The 16,700-nt window shown below is 44.7% G+C and overlaps 3 protein-coding genes and 1 long non-coding RNA gene across 9 annotated transcripts; all 4 read left to right on the top strand.

Moving 5' to 3' along the window:
• Positions 1-18: 18 nt before the first annotated feature.
• Positions 19-2,690, top strand: LOC135334942 (CUB and sushi domain-containing protein 3-like). 2 transcript variants are annotated; one of them, XM_064530316.1, is made up of 10 exons: positions 19-117; positions 248-439; positions 496-696; positions 812-1,027; positions 1,082-1,270; positions 1,326-1,511; positions 1,563-1,928; positions 1,989-2,027; positions 2,128-2,275; positions 2,401-2,690. In XM_064530316.1, the coding sequence occupies exons 1-10, from the start codon at positions 45-47 to the stop codon at positions 2,594-2,596; spliced, it is 1,806 nt and encodes a 601-aa protein (XP_064386386.1). In that variant the 5' UTR covers positions 19-44; the 3' UTR covers positions 2,597-2,690. The 2 variants fall into 2 exon arrangements, with proteins under 2 accessions (XP_064386386.1, XP_064386385.1); XM_064530315.1 differs by having other exon boundaries at positions 31-117; positions 178-439.
• Positions 2,691-3,816: 1,126 nt separating this feature from the next.
• Positions 3,817-5,023, top strand: LOC135334951 (uncharacterized). Its single transcript, XR_010394404.1, has 3 exons — positions 3,817-4,168; positions 4,365-4,446; positions 4,515-5,023. It is a non-coding gene; the product is annotated as an uncharacterized LOC135334951 (long non-coding RNA).
• Positions 5,024-5,881: 858 nt separating this feature from the next.
• On the top strand, positions 5,882-10,796 carry LOC135334940 (CUB and sushi domain-containing protein 3-like). Its single transcript, XM_064530309.1, has 14 exons — positions 5,882-6,084; positions 6,211-6,346; positions 6,688-6,786; positions 7,926-8,117; positions 8,176-8,367; positions 8,424-8,627; positions 8,673-8,858; positions 8,909-9,094; positions 9,142-9,354; positions 9,409-9,594; positions 9,646-10,011; positions 10,057-10,092; positions 10,145-10,292; positions 10,458-10,796. Exons 3-14 carry the CDS (start codon positions 6,708-6,710, stop codon positions 10,651-10,653), a joined length of 2,184 nt encoding a protein of 727 aa, XP_064386379.1. The 5' UTR covers positions 5,882-6,084; positions 6,211-6,346; positions 6,688-6,707; the 3' UTR covers positions 10,654-10,796.
• Positions 10,797-11,029: 233 nt separating this feature from the next.
• On the top strand, positions 11,030-16,060 carry LOC135334941 (sushi, von Willebrand factor type A, EGF and pentraxin domain-containing protein 1-like). Of its 5 annotated transcripts, none has more exons than XM_064530312.1 (11): positions 11,030-11,156; positions 11,277-11,645; positions 11,788-11,994; positions 12,053-12,250; positions 12,307-12,492; positions 12,548-12,736; positions 12,788-12,997; positions 14,878-15,249; positions 15,348-15,462; positions 15,525-15,545; positions 15,681-16,060. In XM_064530312.1, exons 1-11 carry the CDS (start codon positions 11,093-11,095, stop codon positions 15,865-15,867), a joined length of 2,118 nt encoding a protein of 705 aa, XP_064386382.1. In that variant the 5' UTR covers positions 11,030-11,092; the 3' UTR covers positions 15,868-16,060. The 5 variants fall into 5 exon arrangements, with proteins under 5 accessions (XP_064386382.1, XP_064386380.1, XP_064386383.1 ...); XM_064530310.1 differs by having other exon boundaries at positions 15,315-15,462; XM_064530313.1 differs by lacking the exon at positions 15,525-15,545.
• Positions 16,061-16,700: the final 640 nt, after the last annotated feature.

The raw sequence follows: 16,700 nt of genomic DNA, 5'->3' as shown, positions 1-16,700 counted from the left end.
CCAAACAGATATTAACCATTAATAAAGAAGAGGTTGTGCATGCAATGGAGACTCAAGGTGTTCAGCTTCTGCTGCTGTTTCTGTTGTGTGCTGTGTCCACCTGCTGGGGACAGCAAGGTAATCTATCTAGAGTTGATTAATAGCTACATTCTAACATGTCATCGGTTCCGTCTATAGGAGTATAGCTCTGTGTGTACTGTTATGCAGTATCATAATCGTTCCTACTCTATATCTACCACTGTTCCAGTCACATGTTCTGATATTCTTCTGACCATCTCTAATGGAGCCATAACCTATGCTGGTGGGTCTACTAACAACAGACCAGTGGGTGCTACAGGCACCTACACCTGTAACACTGGCTACACTCTCAATGGAGGCACCACCAACAGGACTTGTGGGAGTGATGGAATGTGGAGTGGGTCAGCTCCAACTTGTCAGCGTGAGTGGAATAGACTTTGTACTGTTTGTTTGTTGAGTGTATCGTCTCCCATACAGGTAATTGCCCTGAATTACCATCACTGGCCAATGGGATGATTATGTACAGTGCTGGATCCACTAACAACATACCTTTCCTCTCTAATGCTGTGTACTCCTGCAACACTGGCTACACTCTCACTGGAGGTACTCTCAATGGAGGTACCACCAGGGTCTGTGTGGGTGGAGGGAGCTGGAATGGGTCACCTCCAACTTGTCAAGGTGAGCTCTGTAACTCTTGTACAGTTTGTGTTCGTGAGTGTACACACGTAATCAGTGAAGAATAACATTACTGATTGTGAAGTAAATGTTGAGGATGATGTCACTCCCTATACAGTGGACACAGGACCCACTGAACCACCCACCACCTGCCCTGACCTGACTGCTCCGACCAATGGAATGATCAGCTACAATATTGGATCCCCTAACAACAGACCTATTTTTTCTGGAGCTACCTACAGCTGCAACCCTGGCTACACTCTCACTGGAAGGGATACCATCAGGACCTGTGTGAGTGGAGGGATCTGGGATGGGACACCTCCAACTTGTCAAGGTGAGTATATGACTTGTACTTGTTTGTTTGTTGAGTGCATCGACTCCTATGCAGAGATACCTTGTTCTGACTTACCCTCACTGGCCAATGGGATGATCACCTACAGTGCTGGATCCCGTGACGACAGACTAGTGGGCAGTGCAGCTACTCACTCTTGTAACAATAGCTACCGTCTTGGTGGAGAGGCAGTGAGGACTTGTGTGAGTGGGGATACCTGGAGTGGGTCAGCTCCAGTGTGTCAGCGTAAGTCGAATTTAATGTTGAATGTTGAAGGTTGAATGTATGTTCACTATTTCAGGACCTTGTTCTGATTTACCACCACTAATGAATGGAGTCATTACCTACATTGATGGACTTGCTGACAGCAGACCTATTAATACCATTGCTACCTTCACTTGTGACAATGGCTACACTCTCACTGGAGGGAGTTTCAGACAATGTCAGAATGATGGGACCTGGAGTGGGTCAGCTCTCACTTGTCAATGTAAGCTAGTAGAATGAACTCTAACAGAGTTACAATTCCCCGCCCCCACAGTACCGCCTGTCTACGTCTCCATGGGAACCACCAACTATGCTGTTATGAACTCACAGGTTGCCATAGACACCATCGGAGATACCACTGAGACAGCATTGACTTGCAGAACTGACTCAACTATTTGCTGTACAGGACAAGATAATCCCAATAGTGCCAATGGATTAGGAGAATGGCTACTACCAAATGGAACAGCTGTCACTAGGAGTCAGGACATTACTGATTCAGACACTGATCTACTGTACAGTGTTGGAGATACAGGTGCACTCAGACTCCATCGTCGAGGGTCTGTGTCAGGCCTCACTGGCTCCTACTGCTGTGTGATTCCTGATAACACTGGGGTTATCCAAGCCTTCTGTGTGCAGTTAGGTACGTAAGTGGCCATGGGTCTGTGTTCTCATCCTTATCCTGCATTATCCTGTGTTTCAGTGATTGTTGAAGTCATCACTACCTCTCCTCCCATTACAAGTAAGTGGGTACTATTATTGAGATGAGCGCAGCATGTATTGTGTTAGGTTGGTACTAGCAGCTGGTGGGTTGTCATTGCAGTTCATACATTCCATTACAGCCTCTATTGATGAGAGCTCTCCCTGTCCCCCAAGTAACAACACTGGTGCTGTGGTGGGGGGAGTGGTGGGCTTGGTAGCAGTGGTGATTGCAGTGACTGTAGTGATGGTGACCTACCTAGTGCTCCGGTACAAGAGAGGAGGGAAAATGTGAGTTGGTTTAAGTAGACACACTTTGTTCAGTGTAAACAAGCTTCATATGGACTAAACAAACTGAAAGTATTTATTGTCATAATTACTAACTAAGTAATATCATCTGTTCTCTCCACACACAGAACTGTTCCTCGAGATATCCCCCTTACTGACCAGGGTCAAAGTGCAGCCGCTACCTACGAGATTGTCCCTGCCACTTATGAGGAGATCCCAGCCTCCAAAGAGGTCAAAGGTGACTACAGCTACACACAGAACAATGCCTACTCGACTGTGAGTGGGCGTGAGGCTCCTGCTGCTGGAGGAATATACGATAACTGAACTATCACATGACTCAAGTAGAAAATAATTATGTCTTGAATTTTATTTGTTAGTTTGTACACAGCGTGCAGTTATACGTACTTCATCAGCCCTCCCCTTCTCACAATGTGTTTCACCTCAAAAATGTGATGGCTTTCCATGTAATATAATAATGGGGTACCAAAACACCATGTGTACAGTTTAATTTGAAAATGCTCTTCACTGTATTGGCTGATTTACTAAATCGAGCTCTAAATCAGCCTCCCACTTGACTATATCGGTGTCCAGATTAATGTCCTCGTGCTGTGTGTTACTGCAACCTTAACCCTTCACCTTCTGTTGATGCTTTAATTGTCACAACTGGTGTCCTGCACTGCGGCCATCATAACATAATGTCATAGACAGTGCACAAAGTTTACTAGTAAAGCGTGAGCACGATTAGGTAATCGGGAGACTGATACAGTGATGAGCATTTACATTAAACATACAGTTTTTACAGCATTGGTGTGTGTTGACACAAATGGCACTCCATATATTTTCATAGAACTTTTTTTTGTTGTAGCCATTGTTCTAGACCGTTTTTATTCTATTTTAACGTTTTTCTAATGCACTCCATGTGAGTGGGTAAAGATCCTTAATGAAACAATTTCCAAACAGATATTAACCACAATGGAGACTCAAAGTGTTCAGCTGCTGCTGCTGTTGTGTGCTGTGTCCACCTGCTGGGGACAGCAAAGTAATCTAGTTGATAAGCTAGATATCCTGAGTGTGATATCTCAACTAGCTTAGATTACTGCTATTGGTAATACTTATGAGCTCTGTATAATTCCTTAATCTATGGTCTAACCATTCATAGTCTACCTGACACTGGGATCTGGTGCTAGCATCACAACTAACAATACTGAGATCCTCATCACTGACATTGGAGAGGATGGTGGTCTCCCTTCTCTCACCTGTCATACTGACCTCACTGCCTGCTGTAGAAGTGGTGACAACAATGGTAATGGAGCACTAGGACAGTGGACGTATCCTAATGGGAGTGTGGTACTGCGCAAGGGTCCCTCAGATGATGCTGGACAGCAGTTCTACATTAACAGGAATGGTTTAACTCAGATCATCGGACTGGCTCGTAGAGAGGCTAACAACCCCCTCACTCCAACTGGGTCCTACTGTTGTACTGTACCAACTACTAGAGGAGAGATGACCCTGTGTGCTAATCTGGGTGAGTCAATAATTGCTGTGTTTTATCATAGACAGTAGAGGAGAGGGATTGGAAACGCATGCGTGGGACTCAGTACAATTTCGGCCCATCCGTGTCTCGCCTACGCCCACGCAATGCTGTAGCGGTAACTGAAGCAAGGCATCTTTTTAGAAGGACAGAGAAGTGCCTTGGCCTCAGGGATATTGCACAGGGCTATGCCAGTTAGTACTATGCTCTTAGTACCTAGTATAGTTGTAACCTTAACCTAGAAGTGTCTACTAAAGGAGTTTCATGAGTTTTTTAAGCTTTCCTTGACTGGCTGAGGATTGTGGGATTTTTTTATCTCTCCAAAAAGAAGTACAGCCTGTTTGAGATTGAAGACAAGTACAGTGGTATGTTAAGTGTTTTTTAAATGTAGCAACTTTGTGATTGACTCTCCATGGTAGTATTTGCTGACAAATTTATTATCACACTCATGACTTTCACTTGTGGGATTTTGTGGAAGTGTAGGTGTTGAAGTAGCAAATGTATATAGGCTAGAAGTGACCCTTTAATGTTACTACATGCTATTGTACACTTTATTTGTAGTTATACGAATGGATCGGCAAGTTTTTTGGGGAAGAGTTATGAGAGAATAAACGACGGAAGTGTCAGTTGTGGAAGACCCAAGGTAACTGTTACCTCAAACTGATACTGTTTTTAATCTCAGATTGTGTGCATCTGATGATGCTTCTTCAGAGTTTACATCGGCAGACTGTAGCACGTTCACTGAACCACTATATACCAAAGAGGACGTTCAAGAAAATTGCATCATTATTTCTGTCTTTACATCACGAGTAGACATACAATAATTATGTTAAATTGTTTGTATAATGAATTGTTTATGATCTAGATCTATAAAAGAGAAGTTAACATGTTCTTGAACTTCTATTAACACTGTGTCTGATCCCACTGTAAACTATTTCATACAATGGCGAAAACTCCTCTAATACTAACTTCTGAAACACGAATGGAAGCTAGTAGCCTAACTTGATCCTAGTAGCCTTCCTGCCTGTCTCATGTCTCTTTCTGGCTAGTCAGTAGTAGCCTTCCTGCCTGTCTTTTGGCTGTTAAAGATTAAAATACTAAAATTATCATAGGACAAAGGTCAATTTCTAGTGACGGAGGCAGGAAAGGAAGAAATTTAACCGTGACACGCATGGGCTGGGCATTTACGTATGCGTTTCCAATCCCTCTCCTCTACTATCTATGGTTTTATGTGTATGTGTTCATGAAGCCATACAACTCTCTATTGTCATAATTTACCCCTCTTACAGTTGCACCTACTTCAGTCACATGTTCTGATAATCTCCCAACCATCTCTAATGGAGCCATAACCTATGTTAGTGGGTCTACTGACAACAGACCAGTGGGTGCTACAGCTGTTTACAGCTGCTTTGGTCCCTACACTCTGGTTGGAGTGTCAGTGAGGACTTGTGGGAGTGATGGAGAATGGAGCTCAACAACAGCTTCAGTGTGTCAGCGTAAGGAATGACTGAATGTGTAATAGTGTGTACATTGAGTGTGTACCTGTTCCCATAGTGATAACCTGCTCTGACCTACCCTCACTGACAAATGGGATCATCAACTATAGTGGTGGTGGATCCACTAACAGCAGACCAGTGGACACTGTGGCCACCTACACCTGTGACACTGGCTACACTCTCAATGGAGGCAGCACCAGGACTTGTGGGAGTGGAGTGTGGAGTGGGTTAGCTCCAACTTGTCAGCGTAAGATTTATACGGTTTGAATGTATGTTCACTATTCAAGTGTTACTGAGTGTTAACTATTCTTTTGTTGAATGTACCTATTCCCGTACAGAGATACCCTGCTCTGATTTACCCACACTGATGGTTTCCTACAATGGTGGATCCCCTGACATCAGACCAGTGGATACAGGAGTTACCTACAGCTGTAGTAATGGGTATACACTCTCATTGGAGGGGATGCCTCCAGGGTCTGTGTGAATGGAGGGAGCTGGAGTGGGTCACCTCCAACTTGTCAAGGTGAGTTGTGCACACTTTCCACCACTTGAGTTCATTGATTCAACTCATGCAGGACCCACTGAACCTCCACCCACCACCTGTCCTGACCTCACTGAACCAACCAATGGAGTGATCATCTATAGCTCTAGTACCTCACCACACCCTCAGGGAACCATGGCTACACAGATCTGCTTGAATGGATACGTACCCTCCACTACCAGCACTGCTACCAGAGTGTGTCTATCTAACGGATCGTGGAGTGGAGCAGATCTCACTTGTCAATGTAAGTACACAATATACTCTCATCCAAGCCTTCTGTGTGCAGTTAGGTATGGTACGTAAATAAGCTTTGTGCAATAAGTGGCTGAAGTCCTGCTCCTTTTTGCTATTTCCATACATTCCATTACAGCCTCTACTGGCTGTTCCTGTCCCCAGAGTGACAACACTGGTGCTGTGGTGGGAGGAGTGGTGGCAGTGGTGGCTATAGTAACTGGTGTAGTGATGGTGACCTACCTAGTGCTCCGGTACAAGAGAGGAGGGAAACTGTGAGTTGTTTAAAGTGGTTTGTGTGGTTTGTGTTATTAGTTAAGTAGACACATTTTGTTTGAACAGCGTAAACAAGCTTCATATGGACTAAACAAACTGAAAGTATTTATTGTCATAATTACTAACTAAGTAATATCAAGGGCGTATAAAAGAAGAGAGGGCATGCAACTCCACTATCAGTACACGTAGCTAGCAGAGTTCAAACGTGGGCGGATGAATGTGTGCATTTGCATGAAGTGCTAAAAATAGAAATTTCATGCACTGTCATGCACATTCATCCGCCCACGTTTGAACTCTGCTCATATAGGAGTTATAAACAGATATTAAAATTTCCGAACAGAGATAAGGAAGAGGTTGTGCATGGCTGCAACGGAGACTCAAGGTATTCAGCTTCTGCTGCTGTTACTGTTGTGTGCTGTATCCACCTGCTGGGGACAAGGTAATCCTAGCTGTGATATCTCAACTAGCATAGATGTACGAACATATATTAAAGCGTACCCCTTAATCTTAGTCTCACTGGCCATACTTTGAATTACCAAAATCAGTTCAAGTATGATCCGCAAGACTACCGTTAATCTTAGATCTCGTGAATCAGCCGCACCTCTCAAGGAGGAACGTCTGAGCACTCTTTACGTGAACTCATGCCACAATGGAATGTATAATACGTCACTGTACAAGCTACAAAACCATTATTTTAACCACATCCATTATCTCATCTTATCCTGCTCAACCGCATGTAAAATTGCTGCCTCCTATTCAAGTCACCTGATAGCAATTGATCACATTGGAATTCCCCCTTGGCCTAGAAGTACTTGTGTGCGCGAGATCGAGATACACCAAACCCTTGGCCAGTGCCAGCTGACCTCTAATTTGACCTCTGACCCTTGCTTCATCTGAATGGGGCCTCATAGCCTCGATTCCAGGCCGCAGGGAAAAGCGCCACTGTTGAAGGGGCTGGAGTCGAGGCTAGGGGCCTCACAACGTATTTCCTTCGAGTCTATACGCATAATGCATTTCCTACATGTGTAGATAGGCAATACGCGTTTCCTAGACGCGTTTACTGAACGTGCTTTTTCTTTAATTTACATTTACTACCCATTTTTGTCACAAATGGCCCTCTATAGTATGTATTAGACTCGCTGGCCAGTCCCATCATCACTTCTTGAGGATTAGGACTGGTCAACTGCCAAAATCTGTTCTAGTGGAATTTTAATTAGTTGCATGACATCATATTGTGGTTTGTGTGGTTGACCAAAGTTGCGTAACTATCAAGTGAATGTGGGTTATGTCCCGTGGTTTATCTAACACAACATAAGACCCAGCCCAGCTACAACGAATTACGTGGGCGAAGTATGTCACATGACATTGCTTCTGCACTGTGATTGGTCATTACCGATTTCGGTAATGAGAACAACTCGTTGATTTGCAGTTGACCAGTCCCAATCCTCAAGAAGTGATGATGGAACTGGCCAGCGAGTCTAAGTATGTATATGTTCACTCCTTTCATGAGTTCATGAAACCATCACACCTCTCCTAGTTCCATTGTATCATGCTCATAACCTTTTCCCTTTCTTGCAGTCACATGTTCTGATAATCTTCCGGCCCCCACTAATGGAGACATAACCTATGCTGGTGGATCCACTGACAACAGACCAGTGGGTGCTACAGCCAGTTACGTTTGTTTTGGTCCATACACTCTGGTTGGAGTGTCAGTGAGGACTTGTGGGAGTGATGGAGAGTGGAGCTCAACACCAGCTCCACTGTGTCAGAGTAAGGAATGACTGAATGTGTAATAATGTGTACGTTGAGTGTGTACCTGTTCCCATAGTGATAACTTGCTCTGACTTACCCTCACTGACAAATGGGGACATCGACTATGGGGGTGCTGGATCCCCTGGCAGCAGACCAGTGGACACTGTGGCCACCTACACCTGTGACACTGGATACACTCTCAATGGAGGCAGCACCAGGACTTGTGGGAGTGATGGAGTGTGGAGTGGGTTTGCTCCAGTGTGTCAGAGTAAGTGGAATGGACTTTGTACTGTTTGTTTGTTGAGTGCAACGTCTCCCATACAGCTAACTGCCTTGACTTACCCTCACTGATCAATGGGATGATCATGTACAGTGGTGGATCCCCTAGCAACAGACCTTTCGGCTCTAGTGCTACATACTCCTGTAACCCTGGCTACACTCTCACTGGAGGTACTCTCAGTGTAGGTACCACCAGGTTTTGTGTGACTGAAGGGATCTGGGATGGGTCACCTCCAACTTGTCAGCTGCGTAAGTGGAATTCAAGTTGTACTGTTTACTTGTTCACTATTTCAGGAACTTGTTCTGATTTACCACCACTAATGAATGGAGGCATTACCTATGAGGCTGGACTTGTTGACAGCAGACCTGTTGATACCTTTGCTACCTACACTTGTGACAATGGCTACACTCTCACTGGAGGGAATTTCAGAGTTTGTCAGAATGATGGGACCTGGAGTGGATCAACTCCAACTTGTCAGCGTAAGTGGACGGGCTCGGTACTGTTTGTTTTGAATGATTGTAATTTTCAGGATTTTGTTCTGATTTACCACCACTAATGAATGGAGGCATTGCCTACACTGATGGACTTGCTGACAGCAGACCTATTAATACCATTGCTGCCTACACTTGTGACAATGGCTACACTCTCACTGGAGGGAGTTTCAGAGTTTGTCAGAATGATGGCACCTGGAGTGGAACAGCTCCAACCTATCAATGTGAGTTCCACTACATCTTAACAGTTGCTTCACCTTTCTTGATACAGTGAACACAGGACCCACTGAACCACCCACCACCTGTCCTGACCTCACTGTGCCAATCAATGGAATGATTGGCTACAATATGGGGACTGCTAGTCTGAGACCAGTGGACACTGTGGCCACATACACCTGTGACACTGGCTACACTCTCAATGGAGGCACCACCAGGACTTGTGGGAGTGATGGAGTGTGGAGTGGGTCACCTCCAACTTGTCAAGGTAAGGAGTACAAGCTAGTGTGTTGATGGTTAATACATTGTGCTGTCTCCACAGCCACTTGTCCTGACCTCATTGTACCAGCCAATGGAGTGATCATCTACAGTCCAGCTACCACCCCCAGACTAGAGGGAACCGTGGCTACACAGAGCTGCTTGAATGGATACGTACCCTCCATTACCAGCACTAACAGAGTGTGTGGAGCTGACAGATTGTGGAGTGGATCAGCTCTCACTTGTCAATGTAAGCTAGTACAATGTACTCTAACAGACTTACAATCCCCCACCCCCACAGTACCTCCTGTCTACGTCTCCATGGGAACCACCAACTATGCTGCTGTGAACTCACAGGTTGCCATAGACACCATCGGAGATACCACTGAGACAGCATTGACTTGCAGAACTGACTCAACTATTTGCTGTACAGGACGAGATAATCCCAATAGTGATAATGGATTAGGAGATTGGCTACTACCGAATGGAACAGTTGTCACTAGGAGTCTGGACATTACTGATTCAGACACTGATCTACTGTACAGTGTTGGAGATACAGGTGCACTCAGACTCCATCGTCGAGGGTCTGTGTCAGGCCCCACTGGCTCCTACTGCTGTGTGATTCCTGACAATACCGGGGTCATCCAAGCCTTCTGTGTGGAGTTAGGTAAGTGGGTCTGTGTTCTCATCATTTGATTATGCCGTGTTTCAGTGACTGAAGTCATCACTACCTCTCCCTCCACTACAAGTAAGTGAAGCTATTATTGTTAGGTTGCATGTCCTAATGCATTCCATTACAGCCTCTACTGATGAGACCTCTCTCTGTCAGTGTGACAACACTGGTGCTGTGGTGGGAGGAGTGGTGGCCCTGGTAGCAATGGTGGTGATTGCAGTCACTGTAGTGATGGTGACCTACCTAGTGCTCCGGTACAAGAGAGGAGGGAAAATGTGAGTTGGTTTAAGTAGACACAAAAGTGGTTTGTGTGGTTTGTGTACATTAGTTTAAGTAGCACTTTGTTTGAACAGTGTAAACAAGCTTTATATGGACTAAACAAGCTGTTATGACAAATTGCTATAATTATGTACAAAGTTTACTTGTCTCTCCACACACAGGACTGTTCCTCGAGATATCTCCCTTACTGACCAGGGTCAAAGTGCAGCCGCTACCTACGAGACCGTCCCTGCCACTTATGAGGAGATCCCAGCCTCCAGAGAGGTCAAAGGTGACTACAGCTACACACAGAACAATGCCTACTCGACTGTGAGTGGGCGTGAGGCTCCTGCTGCTGGAGGAATATACAATAACTGAACTATCACATGACTCAAGTAGAAAGTAATTATGTCTTGAATTTTATTTGTTAGTTTGTACAGAGCACACAGTTATACATACTTCATCAGTCCCTCCCCTTCTCACAATGTGTTTCACCTCAAAAATTTGATGGTTTTCCATAATGGGGTACAAAACACCATGTGCAGTTTAATGTACATGAAAATGCTCTTCACTGTATCGGCTGATTTACGTGTGACGCTTTAATTGTCACAAACGGTGCCCTGCACTGCGGCCATCATAACATAAAGGTCATAGAAAGTTTACTAGTAGGGTTTTTGACACAAACAGCACCTACATACATGTACATTAACAAGCCATTTGTTCTTGGCCGTTTTTGTTCTATGTGGGTAAAGATCCTTAATGAAACAATTTCCAAACAGATATTAACCAAACAGAGACAAGGAAGGTTGTGCATGCAATGGAGACTCAAAGTGTTCAGCTTCTGCTGCTGTTGTGTGCTGTGTCCACCTGCTGGGGACAAGGTAATCTAGTTGATAAGCTAGATATCCTGAGTGTGATATCTCAACTAGCTTGGTTTACTGCTATTGGTGATACCTATGAGCTCTGTATAATTCCTTAATCTATGGTCTAACCATTCATAGTCTACCTGACACTGGGATCTGGTCCTAGTATCACCACTGACAATACTGAGATCTTCATCACTACCATTGGAGAGGATGCTACTGGTGGTCTTCCATCTCTCACTTGTCACACTGACCTCACTACCTGCTGTAGAAACAATGACAACAATGGTAATGGAGGACTAGGACAGTGGATGTATCCTGATGGGAGTGTGATACTGTGGAATAGTGCCTCAGCGACTGCTGGACAGCAGTTCTACGTTCTAAGGAAGGCACCTCAGGTCATCAGACTGGCTCGTAGAGAGGCTAACAACCCTGTCACTCCAACTGGGTCCTACTGTTGTACTGTACCAACTACTGGAGGAGATATGACCCTCTGTGCCAACCTGGGTGAGTGAGTATCATTGTCTTACTTCTGTGTTTTATATCAGCCAGCATGTGTGTACACGTTCATCTTCATAAGTTCTTGAAACCATCACAACTCTCCTAGTTCCATTATCCTCATAACCTTTGCCCCCCCCTCCTCTTGCAGTTGCACCTACTTCAGTCACATGTTCTGATAACCTCCCGACCATCTCTAATGGAGGCATACTCTATGCTGGTGGATCCACTAACAACAGACCAGTGGGAGCTACAGCCAGTTACAGCTGCTTCCCTCCCTACACTCTGGTTGGAGTGTCAGTGAGGACTTGTGGGAGTGATGGAGAGTGGAGCTCAACAACAGCTCCAGTGTGTCAGAGTAAGGAATGACTGAATGTGTAATATTGTGTACGTTGAGTGTGTACCTGTTCCCATAGTGATAACCTGCTCTGACCTACCCTCACTGGCAAATGGAGACATTGACTATGGAGGTGGTGGATTCCCTGACAGCAGACAAGTGGACACTGTGGCCACCTACACCTGTAACCCTGGCTACACTCTCAATGGAATCAGCAGCACCACCAGGACTTGTGGGAGTGATGAAGTGTGGAGTGGGTTTGCTCCAACTTGTGAGCGTAAGTGGAATGGACTTTGTACTGTTTGTTTGTTGAGTGTATCATCTCCCATACAGCTGACTGCTCTGACTTACCATCACTGAACAATGGGATGATTATGTACAGTACTGGATCCACTAACAACAGACCTTTCCTCACTAGTGCTGTGCACTCCTGCAACACTGGCTACACTCTCACTGGAGGTACCAGCAGGGTCTGTGTGGATGGAGGGATCTGGAATGGGTCACCCCCAACTTGTCAGCGTAAGTGGTACTGAGTGTCAACTATTCTTTTGTTGGTACCTATTTTCTCGTACAGAGATAACCTGCTCTGATCTAGTATTACCCACACTGATGGTTTCCTACAATGGTGGATCCCCTGACAACAGACCAGTGAACACTGGAGCTACCTACAGCTGTAGTAATGGCTACACTCTCACTGGAGGGGACACTACCAGGGTCTGTGTGAGTGGAGGGAGCTGGAGTGGGTCAACTCCAACTTGTCAAGGTGAGTTGTGTACACTTCCACCACTTGAGTTCATTGATTCAACTTATGCAGGACCCACTGAACCTCCACCGACTACCTGTCCTGACCTCACTGTACCAGCCAATGGAGTGATCATCTACAGTCAAGCTACCACCCCCAGACTAGAGGGAACCATGGCTACACAGATCTGCTTGAATGGATACGTACCCTCCACTACCAGCACTGCTATCAGAGTGTGTGGAGCTGACAGATTGTGGAATGGATCAGCTCTCACTTGTCAATGTAAGTACACAATGTACTCTAATAGATTAACAATAATGATCATCCAAGCCTTCTGTGTGCAGTTAGGTATGGTACGTAAATAAGCTTTGTTCATTTAGTGGCTGAAGTCCTTCCTTTCCTCATAATGCTAATTCCATACATTCCATGACAGCCTCTACTAGCTCTCCCTGCCCCCAGAGTGACAACACTGGTGCTGTGGTGGGAGGAGTGGTGGCCCTGGTAGCAGTGGTGGTTATAGTAACTGGTGTAGTGATGGTGACCTACCTAGTGCTCCGGTACAAGAGAGGAGGGAAAATGTGAGTTTGTTTGTGTGGTTTGTGTGGTTTGTGTAGAGTGTCATTATAGTTACTTTGTTCAGTGTAAACAAGCTTCAATGGACTAAACAAACTGAAAGTATTTGTTGTCATAATACTATAAAGTCATTTGTTCTCTCCACACACAGGACTGTTCCTCGAGATATCCCCCTTACTGACCAGGGTCAAAGTGCAGCCGCTACCTACGAGACTGTCCCTGCCACTTATGAGGAGATCCCAGCCTCCAAAGAGGTCAAAGGTGACTACAGCTACACACAGAACAATGCCTACTCGACTGTGAGTGGGCGTGAGGCTCCTGCTGCTGGAGGAATACAATAACTGAACTATCACATGACTCAAGTAGAAAATAAGTGTTTGTACAAACCACAGATATACATATTTTCACAGGTAGATTTGTTTGCGTTTTACAGTTTTGTACATTTTGCTAGTATAATTTTTTGCGAAAATTAATGTCGATCTAAACAAGAGGGCGGCCAATTATTTGCGAGTACTAATTTTTGCGATTTTACTTATTCGCAGAAATAGCAGAAATTAATTAATACACGCGAAAATACGTCACCTTAAGGTAAGTACTTTATCAGCCCCTCCCTTTCACAATGTTTTTCACCTAATTTGGTACAACATAGACTATGGTTTTCTGGTATATCAGAAAAATATCTGCCTGGGAACTCCATGTGAGTGGGTAAAGATCCTTAATGGAACAACTCTCTAACAGATAACTAGACTATGTCTCTGGAAAGAAGCAATGGAGACTCAAGGTGTTCTGCTTCTGCTGCTGTTGTTGTTGTGTGCTGTGTCCACCTGCTGGGGACAGCCATGTAATCTAGTTGATAATCTGTTTCTAGCAGTTAGTTATATATCATTATTTTAATGTATCTTTCATATACACCTAGTTACTGCTCCAGTCAATTTGCCTACCACTGAAGAAGCTACCACCATGGCCACCACTGAAGAAGCAATGGCTACGTATGTTTTGACGACAGAAACTCCAACTTATGGTTAGTGTATAAAACACATTTTAAACCCTCAGTCTGTATTGCTAGCCACAGATAATAACTAACCACTCCCACCCTCCCCCCCAGTTGTGCTGCTGTGTTCTGACCTCACCCCCACCAATGGAGGCATAGTCTACAACAGTGGATCAACTAACAACAGACCAGTAGGTGCTACAGCTACTCACTTTTGTACCAATAGCTTCAGTCTTGTTGGAGTGTCAGTGAGGACTTGTGGGAGTGATGGAGTGTGGAGTGGGTCAACTCCAACTTGTCAGCGTGAGTGGAATTAAAGTTGTACTGTTTATTATTGTTGAATGTATGTTCACTATTTCAGGAACTTGTTTTGATTTACCACCACTAATGAATGGAGTCATTACCTACACTGATGGACTTGCTGACAGCAGACCTATTAATGCCATTGCTACCTACACTTGTGACAATGGCTACACTCTCACTGGAGGGAGTGTCAGAGCTTGTCAGAATGATGGGACCTGGAGTGGGTCAGCTCTCACTTGTCAATGTAAGCTAGTACAATGAACTCTAACACAGTTACAATCCCCCACCCCCACAGTACCTCCTGTCTACGTCTCCATGGGAACCACCAACTATGCTGCTAATAACTCACAGGTTGCCATAGAGACCATCGGAGATACCACTGAGACTGTATTGACTTGCAGAACTGACTCAACTATTTGCTGTACAGGAGAAGATAATCCCAATAGTGCCAATGGATTAGGATATTGGCTACTACCGAATGGAACAGCTGTCACAAGGAGTCCGGATATTCATAGTACTGATTCGGACACAGATCTACTGTACAGTGTTGGAGATACAGGTGCACTCAGACTCCATCGTCGAGGGTATGTGTCAGGCCCCACTGGCTCCTACTGCTGTGTGATTCCTGACAATACTGGAGTAGATGTGACATTCTGTGTGCAGTTAGGTAAGTGGGTCTGTGTTCTCATCCTTAATTTTACTGTATAATAATTATCATATGTTGTGTTTCAGTGACTGAATTCATCACTAGCAACCTCCCCACAGGCCCTGGTGGAACTAGCAGCACAGGAGGTGTGGTGGCAGGTGTAGTCATTGTGTTACTCATTCTAGCCGCTGTCATTGTGGTGGGTATCATTGTCGGGGCCTGCAGCTGCTGGAGGTAAGACAAGCTGAAATGATTATCACACTGTGTGCATGTACGTATACACATTTATTGCTCAGATGCAAGAGAGGAGGGGAAATGTGAGAGCTTGTTCAAAGTGGTTTGTGTAGAGTGTTATTGTTTTAGGTAGACACACTTTATTCAGTGTAAACAAGCACTAAACAAAGTGAAAGCTTTTATGACAAGTTACTACTAAGTGTTCTCTCCACACACAGGACTGTTCCTCGAGATATCTCCCTTACTGACCAGGGTCAAAGTGCAGCTACTATCTACGAGACTGTCCCTGCCATTTACGAGGAGATCCCAGGCTCCAGAGAGGTCAAAGGTGACTACAGCTACACACAGAATGATGCCTACTCGACTGTGAGTGGGCGTGAGGCTCCAACTGCTGGAGGAATATGATTTATCACATGACTTGTTTTAGTTACATACAATATCAGCCCCTCCCTAGGCCTTCACAATAATTTGATGTGATGTTTATAGCTGCAAGCTTCTTAAATGAATCTCGGCATGTTTTGCTTTTTATATATAGTGTAGAAGATGTCACTTTATTAGTGTAATAATGTATTTATGGCTATTATTATATACCATCTTGCTATAACTACATGGGGGGGGGGAGACTGAGTATATATTACACTCGATACCAGGCCGAGTTTTCACTTTTATAACGGCTACAGGCGAACAACTAGTTATAAAAGCAAAACTCGGCCTGGGATCGAGGCTAAGTGTATATATACCGCCGGTGGGAGATTTCATAATGTCATGTAGTATACTGAGCCATCGTATACCTGTGGTATGCTCTATGCGTGTATAATTATAATAATGCATGCACGTACACACACGTTAAAAGATTAAGAGATCCTATACAAGTAAAAAACAAAGTGGTTGGACAGACAGCCTGGCTGCATACGAGGCAACGGCTGCGCACGCAACAGACTGCATGAAAGTGGCAGTAGGCTACATTAATGTAGCAGGTGACACTCGGTTAACTGTACATCCATTTCTTTCTTCTGCCTCATTTTGTCTTCTACCTTTAATTAATTATGGATGAACATAGCCTCGATTCCAGGCCGCTAATTGTTTAGGCCTTGTGAAGGAGGCTAGGATGAACAATGACAACAGCAAGAAATAGTAAGGCCTGGGAACGAGGCTAACTGCATCCTACATCCGTGAGTTGTAATAATCTCTACTCTAGGTCAAAGTTCAATTGCGTGTTACCTGCGTTTGTTTTACCG

The sequence above is a fragment of the Halichondria panicea genome, chromosome 4 (assembly GCF_963675165.1).
Source record: "Halichondria panicea chromosome 4, odHalPani1.1, whole genome shotgun sequence".
NCBI lineage: Eukaryota > Metazoa > Porifera > Demospongiae > Suberitida > Halichondriidae > Halichondria > Halichondria panicea.
This window is presented reverse-complemented; position numbering and strand designations above follow the sequence as displayed.

Coding starts and splice junctions, on each gene's coding strand:
- LOC135334942 (XM_064530315.1), top strand. CDS start 40: ATGCAATGGAGACTCAAGGTGTTCAGCTTCTGCTGCTGTTTCTGTTGT. Junction 1,028..1,081: donor GACACCTCCAACTTGTCAAG/GTGAGTATATGA, acceptor ACTCCTATGCAG/AGATACCTTGTTCTGACTTA. Junction 1,271..1,325: donor GTCAGCTCCAGTGTGTCAGC/GTAAGTCGAATT, acceptor TCACTATTTCAG/GACCTTGTTCTGATTTACCA.
- LOC135334940 (XM_064530309.1), top strand. CDS start 6,708: ATGGCTGCAACGGAGACTCAAGGTATTCAGCTTCTGCTGCTGTTACTG. Junction 8,118..8,175: donor ACCAGCTCCACTGTGTCAGA/GTAAGGAATGAC, acceptor CTGTTCCCATAG/TGATAACTTGCTCTGACTTA. Junction 8,859..8,908: donor ATCAACTCCAACTTGTCAGC/GTAAGTGGACGG, acceptor TGTAATTTTCAG/GATTTTGTTCTGATTTACCA.
- LOC135334941 (XM_064530310.1), top strand. CDS start 11,093: ATGGAGACTCAAAGTGTTCAGCTTCTGCTGCTGTTGTGTGCTGTGTCC. Junction 12,251..12,306: donor GTTTGCTCCAACTTGTGAGC/GTAAGTGGAATG, acceptor TCTCCCATACAG/CTGACTGCTCTGACTTACCA. Junction 12,998..14,877: donor ATCAGCTCTCACTTGTCAAT/GTAAGTACACAA, acceptor CCACCCCCACAG/TACCTCCTGTCTACGTCTCC.